Raw genomic sequence first — 12,540 nt, forward strand, 5'->3', positions numbered from 1 at the left:
GGCATCTCCCTATCTCCGGGCTGAGGCGCCGATTGCGCGGCCTCGCCGCCTGCCCGCGCCCGCGCCCGCGTTCACGCCCCTTCCGGCGGGGGCGCGCGCGGGCAGGCGCCGCTTCCCTCTTGCATATGGCGGCTGTGACGGCGGGCGGTGACGGCTGCTGGCGCCCTGTTCGGCTGAATCGTTCTCTTGGTGCCCGCCCTGCGCCTCGCTGAAGAGCACCGCGGAGGGCGGCGTTAGACGCGGTGTGTTAAGTGCCGTTGTTGGCGATATCCCGGAGCTCGGGGCGGGGGGTGGGGGCAGGGGGAGGGTGGGCGAGGGTTCGGGCGGGGCCGCTGATGGCCGGCCGGCGCCATTTTGTGTCGCTGCTGAAGATCGGGCCCATCCCGGGGTACGGGGCCCGGGTCTTCCCGCCATCCCGGGGAGCGGGGCCGGGAGTTACCCTACAGCCCGCGGATGTGCGACTCGGCACCGCTTGTACCGAACTCGTTCATGTGTCTCCAGAACTGTTGGGGCTGCAGGCCCAGGCGGTTGCCCGGACGCATCGCTGGGTTGAACGACCTGCAGGCGCCATCCCGGGGAAGACGCTGATCTGACCTGTTCCTCGGGCTGGGTTTTGTAGTTACCTGAAGAGGGGTGTATTTTTCTTGCTCTGACACATTCAAGGCAGCCTGTTAGCTGTTCCATGCTCCGCTGTGGAAGTTATTTTCTTTTAAGTTAAAAAATACATCATTTTATCATAAATGGCTAGTTGTTTATGGGTTGGTGTAATAAAGCTGTTTGTTCCCTTGTTGCGAGCTATATATGGGCCTGACTTGAGATGGTGGCGATTTGCTGAAATGACCATCTTTTCACTAGATGGGGTGAGTGGTGGTGATTTCTTTTGTTGACAGTCTTAGCATTGGGCGGGAGCATGAGTTTCCATCCTCCGATTACTCTGTTGGAATACTGTAATGCTGTAAATTCTCAGATCGCTTGTTGAAGAGGAGTTAATCTTACAGGCCATTGAATTTTCATTAATTAACTGTTTTGAAACCTCTTGACAAAGCTGGCTGTACGTGTTTTGTTTGTATTTACGTTCCAACTGCAGTTGTTCGTTTTTCACGTTTCAGTGCATTCAGTTACTTTGTTCATGTGAAATAAAATGGTTGAGTTACTTGAAGTGATACACTTCAAAAAATAAAATTCATGTTTAGCAATTCATGAAGACATTAGCAAAGATGGAAGTAGTCAGCAGATCAGGCACTGGTTTTGGAAAGAAGGGTAAAGTTATACCTATTTATGACGTTTTATTTTCCCAGTTTTTAATCCTGCCTTCCAGTAATTAGTTCCACAGCTTTGTGGCTCTTCAAGTATGCATTTTTGCTTCTATAAACTTTCTTGTCCTCTGGGTGGAGAGAAAAAAAAAGCAATTTATTTAATTTTCTTCCCATATACTCTGTTTAGGTCCTTTCTAATTATATACTTAATTTCAGACCTTCCCTGTACCTTCTCTCTACTACAAGAAAGGCCTCAAACTCTTCCTGATGGTAACAATATTCTAATCCTGGCAACATCCTATATCTTCTGTGCAACGTGGTGACAACTGCATGCATCACCCAAACGGTGATATAAATAGTATTGTGTAGGTTTTTATTATTATCTCTCTTCTATAACTCCACCTGATAAAATAAATCATCCTCTGAGCCTTTATACCTTACTGTCCTCCCACTTCTCATGCTGGTTGGTAGGATAATTTGTAATGTAAATTATCGCTGGTGTGGTCTAACTGAGTGTCAGGGGAATCTGCACTGGCTGACAAGTTCAAGAGAATGGAAATAATTGGTGTGTTGGAATCGGTGGGTTACAGTTTCCACTTACCGTGGTTCCAGGTGTCCTTTGAGAATTGTCATTGCAACTCTTGCACCTAGCAATTTGCAGTCACCTGACCAAGCATTTCCAATACCTAAATAAATTACAATCTTAAATTTGAGATAACATCACGGGATTTTAAGGACTCATGGGTCAGCACACTTTGTGCTTCTAAGATTCTCTGTGTTTCCTTGAAATCTGCTCAGGGGTTCTCCAGAGAGCAGCGAGTGCTGAGTTAATCATGGAATTATACACCATGGAAACAGGCTCTTGAATCTAACTGGTACACGCTGGCCAAGGTTCCTTTCTAACCTTGTTCAGTTTGCCCATGTTTAGCCTATATCCCTCTAAATCCTTTCTTTCTATGTACATTTTAAATGTTGATAATGTACCTGCTTCGACCACTTCCTCTGATATCTTGTTCCAAATACTGACCATGCTGTCCAAGTAGAAGCACTTACCTCCAACTGCTTCCTTCCAAAAGATGCCCCTGACAGGTTTCATAAATCTTAAACCTCTGTCCTCTAGTTCTTGATTCCCCAACCCTGGGAAAAGGACTATGTACATTCTCCTTATCTACACCCTTCATGATGTTATACATCTATAATATCACCTCTCATTATTCTGTGGTCCAAGTGGGGTGGAGGGAGAGAACAAACCTGCTCAAACTCTCTTTAACTTAGTCCCTCAAGTTCTGGCAACATTATTAAGTATAGTGAGAATGTTTGACCAAAAGTATGAAAGTTATAGGAACAGGGGGGAAAAATGGCATTCATGTCAAGATCAGGTATAAGAAATCCTCCACACAAAATGCTGGAGGAACTTAGCAGGCCAGGTAGCATCTTTGGAAAAGAGTACACAGACGAAGTTTCAGGCCAAGACAGTCCTGATGAAGGGTCTTGGCCCGAAACATCATTTACCGGTACTCTTTTCTATAGATGCTGCCTGAATTGCAACTGTTTGTATGCGTGTTGCTTGGATTTCCAGCATCTGCAGATTTTTCCGTGTTTGTTAAGGAATCGTATATCCTGAATTTCTTCATTTAGGGTTATGCCGCTGTAAGGCAAAGAATTGAATGATGACATTGGATCAGATCAGATATTAAAATGGTAACATTCATGAATGACTATGATATAGACAAAGCTTTTGCTATGAAATTAATGGCATATTCATAAATTGATTAGTTGACCATTAGCAAGGTGTGTAGAAAAGATTTCTAGTTTGCAGAAATGAAGGATTGCTTCATTTTATACCCCAAGCCTCATGCAATAAACGGCAACAGACTATTTGATTACTTCATACTGCCAAATTAAACCGCTTTATATTACATTTGCACAGATTTGGCCTGAATGGTTGCATAACAGCCTGGTATGAAAACACCTATGCCCAGGAAGAGAAAAACCTGCAAAAAGTGTCGGATACAGCCCAGTCCATCACAGACAAAGTACTCTCCACAATAGAGCAAGTTTATATGGAGCTCTGCTGCAAGAAAGCATCTTTCACCAAGAACGCCACCATCCAGGCCATGCTCTTTTCTCACTACTACCACTGGTCAGGTGCCTTAGGTCTCACACCACCAGGTTCAGGAACAGCTATTACCCTATAACCATCAGGCTTCTGAACTGGTGCAGATAACTTCATACACCTCAACTGATCTGATTCCACAACCTACAGACTCACTTTCAAGGCCTCCTGAATTCATATTCTCAATATTGTTTTATTTGTACAATTTGTCTTCTTTTGCATTTTGGTTCTTTGTTAGTCTTTGTGTATAGTTTTTCATAAACTTTATTGTATTTCTTTGTTTTCCTGTAAATGCCTACAAGAAAATTGATCTCAGTGTAGTATATTGTAACATATATGTACTTTGATTTAGCCCACACTATTTTGAGATATGAATATTTAGAGTGGGACCATAGTGATAGTAAGATTTGTTATTGTGAGGCATTCAAGTTTGTATATTGACAGAATTTACAGATGGCATGGCACAGTTAAGTTTCATACTGTCAGTGATGCAAGTTCAATCCTGAACTCAGCTGCTGTCTGTATGGACTAAGACTGATTCCAGAATTTGATATAGTGCTGTAAGTACCAATTAACTGCAAGGAGATAGTGTTTTGCTATTTGGATTATTAATGTAAATTACCAACATTTTTTTCAGGAATCAGAATGACTAATGAAGAACCTCTACCAAAGAAGGTAAGTAAAAATAAATTTATATATTCTATAAACCTTTATAAGGTGATCTCTTTGTCACTTGTAACAATAATAATTTCTTGTTTTATTTTGTGTATAGGTTCGCCTAAGTGAATCAGACTTCAAGTCTCTATCCCGAGATGACTTATGTTCCAGGTAATGATTAATGGAATGAAGTTCGAAACTGAGCTTAACCAGTGAGCGTGCATGTCTTTATTTTAATATGAAGTATTTTAATTGCTTTGGAAGATCTTATCCAGTAATTGATCAGAAACCAGAGTCATTAACAACTTTGTCTGATCTGGGGAGAAGAATTGTATTTTTGTTAGTATTTCTCACTCCGATTATATGCTGTACAGTCTCTTACTGAAAGGATATTGTGGAGAAGGCAGGAAAGTGATGTCTAATGATATTGAAGTGTATTATGACTTATGACTCTTTTTGCTGAAATCTTTTATCATGATAATCTGTAACAAGCATCTTCCATTCAAATCAGATTGATGCTAAATTCCCATATAATAGACAATGAAACTGTCTAGTTTTGCTCAACTTGTCACAGTTTGCTCCTAGTATTTTATATAACTGGCCCAACACCAATCCCTGCACATACTTCTAGTCAAAAACCTCCAAATTAGTTTTGTATTGAATTGTCTTTGCTCCCCTGGGTCCTATGTGATCTCATCTTTTGGGCCAGTTTCCCATGCTGGACCTTCTCAAAAGCTTTGTACATGTGAACAAAGTCTTGGTCACCTTGGTCATCTCTGCAAAAAAAACCCCTCAAATTTGTGAAATGATTTGCCATGCAAAAAGCCATACTATCCCTCATCTGTCTTTGCCTTTCCAAATGCAGTTATTTCCTGTCTCTCAATACCCCTTCCAGTAACTTGCCTGCCATGATGTAGCCAGGGTATATATGTGACTGATCTAGAAAAAAAATTCAGGTAAATGGTACAGGTGGTGATGGGCAACGATTCAAGACTGTTTAATGTCATTTCCTGTACACAAATGTTAGGAGAAAGGAATAATTGTTACTCCGGATCTGATGCAGCACAAAAAAAACTGAAAAGATAACACAATAATTATAAAAAACATAATAGATATAAATACATAAGATAGCTTGTATGTCCATAAAGTGGCACTAAGCTGTATTTAAGGTGACTGGTAGGAAATGATAAAGTAATGGTGAAGTTAATGGATGGAGGTGTTGATCACTTACTGTTTTTGAGTCTGGTAGTCCTGTCGTGGATATTATGTAGCCTCCTCCCTGATGGGAGTGGGATAAACGGTCCATGAGCAGGGTGTGTGGGATCCTTCATGATGGTACTGGCCCTTTTCCAGCAACTTTCTGTATATGTGCCCTTGACGGTGGGTAGGCTGGTGCCAGTGATGCATTGGACAGTTTTACAGCCCATTGTAGAGCATTACTGTCCATCAGCATGTAGTTTCTGTACCAAGCAATGATTCAGCTTATTAGGATGCACTCTACTGCACATCCATAGAATGGCGTGAGTATGGATGTGCAAGGTCCAGCTTTCTTGACTGTGTAGGATGCGTTCTGGGACCATGAAAGGTTGTGTGTGATGTGCACTCCCATAAGTTTGAAACTGTTTGCAGTTTCCACTGTTGTATTGCTGATGTAAAGGAGGGTTTGAGTTCTCCTGAAGCCAATAACTATCTCCTTTGTGTTGTTGACATTAAGGAAGAGGTTATTTACCTGGCAGCAGACATCGGGCTTCCTTGTAGGAGATGGTTATTGCCTGGACTCCTGTAGTATGAAAGTTTGCCATTTACCCACCATGCTTAAACGTGTCTTGTTGCGCTGTAGAAACACGCAGCTCTTCATTTGCTCAGGAGATGCAAATGGAATTGAACACTCTGCAATCATCAGTGAACATTTCTGCTGAAGATGATTGGGCGAAGTCACAAACTGCCCTGAAGAACTTGTGCAGTGATGTACTGGTGGGGCCTTTCACCTACTATAACCATCTTTCTTTTGTCCACCACTGGTGCAGTTTGATTTCAGTTTTACCTGAATTGTTTGATACCACACCCTGTCAAATGTAGCTTTGATAGTAAAGGGTAGTCACTAAGCATACCTAGAATTCAGCTCCTTGGTCCATGGTTGGACTAAGACTTTGAAATCCAATCTGGGACCTGTAAGTAGGTTATTGATGGGCATTCATTGCTTGATGGCAATGTCAATAATACCTTCCATTATTTTGCTTTAGATTGACAGGTTGGATGTCCTTTTGTGAATAGGACATAATTGGGCCATTAAGGTTAAGGTCTGAGGAGCTCTGGTTTACCCTCACCGAGTCCTGATTTTATTCCTGGTTATAGTGTATGGCCACTAGAGCTATAGAAAAGGTTCATGAAAATGATATCAGAGTAAATTTTGTGAACAGTACTGACTAGACCTGAATATAAAACAGTGAGTGGTGATTAATATAATTGAGAGATGGCAAGAAACTGTTTCCTCTTTCGGGCCAGGTACTGAAGCACAGTTGTAATAAATTTACAGGCAGCCTGTTAGATGTGATCACTTTGCAAAAATGTTAGTGGAGATCTGACGTATTCAGGTTAGCTGAAAATGCCTTACTAGGTAAAAGAAGTCAAAGTAGAGCATGGCTCTCAGAGTAAATTAGCCAAAGTCAATTGGTTTACTCCTGTTCCTTTTTTTAATGAACAAGTTGTGAGAATGAAAGCAAACAATTTTTTCTTGATTGTATTTATGATTTAATGCCTAATCAGTTCTATTTTCCTTCAGGTGGAAACAGCAGGAGGTCTATGTACATGCATTGGAGACTAAGTGCTCAGAGCTCAACTGTAAGTTGTTTGAATTTCTTTTGTTTTTCTGGTTAATCAGAACAGCTAGAAAAGATTGTTTATTTTTAAAGTACAGAGGTCCTATAATCCTATAAAGGTCCTATCATTGCCATTTACATTTTGCTCCCTGGTTGCATCAACTTAACATTTGTCTTAATACTGCATTTAGCAAAATCTATGAAGTTAAAACTTCTGAGTATGAATCTCTTGGATCTTGCACAAGCTTGCACTTTCAGAACATCTTGAGGAAAGTCGTTTTTTTTGATGTCTCAGAAATTGGCACAGCAGCCAAACCAGCACACACATCAGGAAACCAAATTTTTAGATAAACACTGGTTGCTCAAAGAATATTTAAATATGCTATGATGTATTTTAGCATTGTTACTTTGCTGTGTTGGTTTATTAAGATCAATTAAGAAAATATTCCTTTTTATATCACATTCCCCACTTATCTTAGCAAAGAGTGCTGAAACTGGTATTGCAGCAGATTTGTTGGCCCCTTACAAATATTTAACAATTAAATAGACAATTTTAACTAATTCAGCATAATTTTAACAGCTGTATTTAGCTAGAGAGCTATGGGAAGATCCTTGAAAATCTTTTTTACTGAATTATGCCTTTCATCGTCACCTGCATTAATAGAGCTTGACTTCCGCAGACCTAAGTTGAGTCATTGCACTGGAGGGTGGTAGATCTAGCTGACTGGAGAATGTCTTTCTTTCTGAGTTTTTAAAATTGTTAATCACTTATGATTTTCAATTCATTTTCGTCCTTGGAATGTTATTAAGTGCATGAAGTAGAAACACAAGAATTAACTGGACTGGGCTGAGAACCTCTTTTTGTTTGTCTTGCCTAACTTCTTTAGCCTAGAATCTTGATAACTTGGTTTTAGTTAGTCTGCAGTCACATTATTTCAAAAGCACTAAGCTTATAACCATTTATGACTGTTGTCCATTAATTTATCCATCTTGCTACTGCTGCATTCTGCATTGTGCATTGTTAGATTCCATGCTTTTAAACTTCACCTTTTAATAATTTTCTATCATCTGGTCCTATTTGCCATTTACCTTTATTTCCAATACTTGTTAAATGTACTTCTCTCCTGTTGGTGACTGTACCCTTGCAATGTTAATTTATAGCCTCCACAAAAACACTAGCAGACTCCCTTGCATGTATAATGGGTCCAGTGATCCTGTGGTATAACCTGAATGATTTGTGCTGCCTCTTGTTACTGGAATAGTAGTCAGATATGCTAGAGTACTAACTATATGTGGATAAAATATTAAATGTTTCAAATAATGCATTTTCCAATTTTATGATTTTTTCTTTTTTGTAGTCTTTATTGAAGTTCATCATCAAACAAACATTTCCATAAGATGTATTTCAGATACTGTACATGTATATCATATAGTCATCTATGCCACAAATCTCCACATAATATTTATCTGAGGTATACACTTACAGAAAAGAGAGGGAAAAAAAGAACAACCAAAAAGAGAAAACTATGTACAAGTAGGGAGTGATCTTTTTTTTAAACAACATATTCATTGATTTGTGAGAATAAAATCAGGCCTATGGGTGTTATGTAGTTAAACCACTTTTCCCAGTGTGAATCAAATTGTTCCAATTTATGATTAACAGATGCTGTTATCTTCTCCATTTTGTAAATATCCATTGTAATTTCCATCCATGCATTTAAGGTTGGGCTCTCCTGTGATAACCATTTCCTGGTAAGAGTCTTTTTACCAGCCACCAGCAGTATATTAAATATTTATAACTTTTCAACCATTCTTGAGGTATATTACCAAAATATATGGTCTGACTTTCTAAGGGTATTTCACATTTAAAGATGTCTTGTAGGGCATTGTGTATCCCACTCCAATAGTCTTTAATAACGGGACATTCCCAGAAAATATTAAAATAGTTTGCATTTTGATTTCCACAATTTCTCCAGCAAACTGGGAGGTCACTATCATAATGAGATTTCAGAGAGGGTGTAATAAAATATCAAGTTTTTCCATCTGAACTTCCTCCATTTTTGTGAACTGCTACATTTCCATTAATACCTCCATATTATTGTCCATTCGTCCTCAGATATAATTATCCCTCCTTCTCCCATTTTGTTTTAATGTATGAAGTTGAATGTGTTTTAAGATTTGACAAACCCTTATACATGCTTGAGATGATTCTACTGTAGTCGCGTGCAAAGCGCTACTAAAGAAAACACACGGAGGCAGAGAGAGCTGAACTTGGAATGACTTTACTGATTCAAAATCGCGCACTTAAGTCTCCCTTCCCATGGGTCCCTGTGACCTGTGGGGCGGACGTGACATCAGACTGTCCCCGGAAGGTCCTCCCGGAGCGGACCGCGCGTCTGCCTATGGTTCCCATTGGCGGTTCAAGTACCGTGTGTGCGGGCCGCCACACTAATACCATTATCTGAATTATATGCTTTTCTAAATAGCTCTATCAAATGTATACTTCCCTTTGTTACATTTTTAACCGTCCTATTAACATATTGTCGCATCTGTAAATACCAATAAAAGTCATGTTTTTCTAATGTGTTTCTCTTTAAGCATTTCAAAACTGAACGGTGTTACTTGTTTCATTATATTGCAAAGAACTGTTATTCCTTTAGCTGTCCAGTCCTTAAATCTAGCATCCAGATTATTCAGCGTAAAATCTGAGTCATATGCCCACCATTTAAGTATTGCAATATCTCACTCTAGTTTATATTCTTTTATAATATTTTTCCATATTTTAAGAGTCCATTTCACCCATGGGTTATCAATAGTATTTATGTACCTTTGTAGGTTGTTATCAACCAAAATTGCTTGTATGGGGATTGGAAGTATCCCCTCCTCAATGTTTTTCCATTGAGTGTCATATGATGGGTTGCACCGACATATTACAACTCTCAACTGTGCTGCAAAATAATAAACTCTAAGAGAAGGTAGGCCCCATTCCCCCCCCCCCCCCACTTTTTCCTTGGCTAATTGCAAAGTTTTGAGACAAACTCTAGGCCTTTTACCTTGCCATATATATCTTGATAACATTTTGATCCATTCATTGAATTGATTTTATTCATCTCTATTGGTAGATTCTGAAAGAGATATAATAGTCTGGGCAGTATATTCATTTTAATAGTTTCAATCCTTGAACTGAGACTTAAAAAAAGGCATTAGGTTCCATCTTGTTATATCTTCATTAATTTTTTTTATATATAAGCTGAAAATTGCATTCTGATAACTTTGCCAAATCATTAGGCATAATGATGCCCAAATATTTGAAAGACTCTGTTTGCCATGCCCAAGGATATCTACTTTCAATTTTTTTTGGTGGGCTAGATAGATAGATAGATAGATATTTTATTCATCCCCATGGGGAAATTCAACTTTTTTCCAATGTCCCATACACTTGTTGTAGCAAAAACTAATTACATACAATACTTAACTCAGTAAAAAATATGATATGCATCTAAATCACTATCTCAAAAAGCATTAATAATAGCTTTTAAAAAGTTCTTAAGTCCTGGCGATAGAATTGTAAAGCCTAATGGCATTGTGGAGTATTGACCGCTTCATCCTGACTGAGGAGCATTGCATCGATAGTAACCTGTCGCTGAAACTGCTTCTCTGTCTCTGGATGGTGCTATGGTTACATGAAAGTAATTCCGTTTTATCTATGTTGATCTTGTATCCTGATAATTGACCATATTGTTCAAAGGATTGCATCAATTTAGGTAAAGAGTATTATTTTTTCTAATAACTTTATTTTTTCTAATAAAGTTAGTTTTACATTCTTTGTGACATGGCCTGCTGCATTGTGCAGAAGGCCTTGGCTACTGTGCAAAGCAAAATGAATAAAAAGAATTGTTGGACTGAATGAGTATCCTCAAAACTAGGTTTCTTTTTAACTCTCATACATCATGCCCAGTGGGCAGAATAATGCTATCCTGAAGAGAGCATTGAAATCATCCAGTCTATTTTCCCTCTTTCATGAAATTATTAAAATCTAATGTTTCTTTCGAGTGTTGTTCAACTAGCTGTTGAATCTTCATATATGGTACCTTCCTAGTTTGAACTGTATTTCAAATCCGACACTTATGATTCTTTTGCAAGTCACCTAGGGTCAGTCTTCTGGCTTCCTTCAGCCATTAGAAGCAGATTTTCTTTGTGTTATTCTCTCTAATGTTTGCATGTTTTAAAAAAAATCTGAGTTTTCTTCTATATATCCTCCAGTTTAAGCAGAACAAACTTCTCTATTCTATCTGCACACCTCTCCTGGAATCATTCTGATATGCAGTAGTGCTGTGGGTAGTTTGCTGTGCTAATATTTTAGAGCCTAGAGGAGTGGATTAACAATCCAGAGATGCAAATTTAAATCCCACATGGGATTTCAATTCACAAACTAGCAATGGTTAAAAATACATCTACTGCCACATAACTACTGGATGAGATATTATGAAAAACTCATGGTTCACTGATTTCCTTCAGTGGAGAAAATCTGCCTGCCTTATTTGCCATTATGTGATCTGTCTGGGTGTTGATGATTTCTGTTTGGCTTCAAAGTGGCCCGGCAAGTCACTGTTTGGCAGGACGATTATGGATGGATAATAATCCCCCCTTTGCCAGTGCTGGCATCTCGAGAAATTAATAATATATTTTTAAAAATCTCTTGCACCTTCACTGAACTCTTCATGTTCTTATGCCCTGAACTGGATATAATTCTCCTTACATAACATCCATGTTTATTTAACTGTTGCACATATTGAAGAAACATTTCCTTAACTGTTTTGAAATTGTGCAATTTTGTATGTACAATGGATTCCAGGTAATTGGAACACACTGGTACCCAATTAAGCGGCTGCCCCAAATAGCTAAAGTTTCATGAAAATAGTTAAAAAGATAAAATAAGACAAACTTCAGTGTAACTAAGTTAACAAATTAGGTGTTTAAATGAAATACAGAACAAATTTGGACACTACTGATACTGCTACAGGACTATAAAACTATTAGTTCCTGATAATTATTGATGGGGCAGTCGGCATAATTTTGCATGCCAGAGTCCCAAGGAGACATCAGATTTTGCATTACTAGGCATTTGGCAATGACCAATAAAAAGTAGTTTGCATCTTCTGTGAGTGGGCCATTTTTGGAATGGGGAGTTGAAACTTCAACCAGGGGAAGCATCAGACCTAGGTAGATTATTTTTCGTTATTTTTTCTTCCTTTCTTTCTTAGTGCATATTTTGAGCAGTGAGGATACCAGACAGAATACTGGAGTACACCTCTTTGGGGTGTGGATTAGATAGGGAGACCGCCAGTATCCTTGATTATTACATCTGCAAGAAGTGAATCCAGTTGCAGTTTCTAGCAGACTATGTTAGGGGTTTGGAGCTGGAACTAGATGTATTCCTGATCAAGGCTGAGGGGTTGACAGACAAGGCATACAGGCAGGTATATATACTCAAGGTGTGGACACAGGTATTTGGGAGACCGTCAGGAGGGGGAAGGGGATACACAGATAGTACAGAGTACTCCTGTGGCTGTTCCCTTCAACAAGCAGCATACTGCCACAGTGGTCAGGTCTCTGGCATTGATTCTGGTTTATGGCTCAGAAGGAAAGTGGGGGAGAAGAGGTGAGCTGTAGTAATAGTAGATTTGTTGGT

General features: G+C 39.1%; 1 protein-coding gene across 3 annotated transcripts in view; it reads left to right on the top strand.

Moving 5' to 3' along the window:
• The first annotated feature begins 106 nt into the window (after positions 1 to 106).
• The window catches only part of wtap (WT1 associated protein), a 47,736-nt gene continuing 35,302 nt past the window's right edge, over positions 107 to 12,540 (top strand). The window contains exons 1-4 of one of the 3 annotated variants that reach the window (XM_073051652.1): positions 107 to 242; positions 4,010 to 4,047; positions 4,145 to 4,200; positions 6,812 to 6,870. In XM_073051652.1, the coding sequence (XP_072907753.1) occupies positions 4,018 to 4,047; positions 4,145 to 4,200; positions 6,812 to 6,870 (145 nt within the window). In that variant the 5' untranslated portion in view covers positions 107 to 242; positions 4,010 to 4,017. Of the gene's footprint in view, positions 243 to 413; positions 861 to 4,009; positions 4,048 to 4,144; positions 4,201 to 6,811; positions 6,871 to 12,540 lie in introns of those variants that run through there. The other 2 variants (XM_073051654.1, XM_073051655.1) reach the window with 2 other exon arrangements.

Source organism: Hemitrygon akajei, chromosome 7 (assembly GCF_048418815.1).
Source record: "Hemitrygon akajei chromosome 7, sHemAka1.3, whole genome shotgun sequence".
Classification (NCBI taxonomy): domain Eukaryota; kingdom Metazoa; phylum Chordata; class Chondrichthyes; order Myliobatiformes; family Dasyatidae; genus Hemitrygon; species Hemitrygon akajei.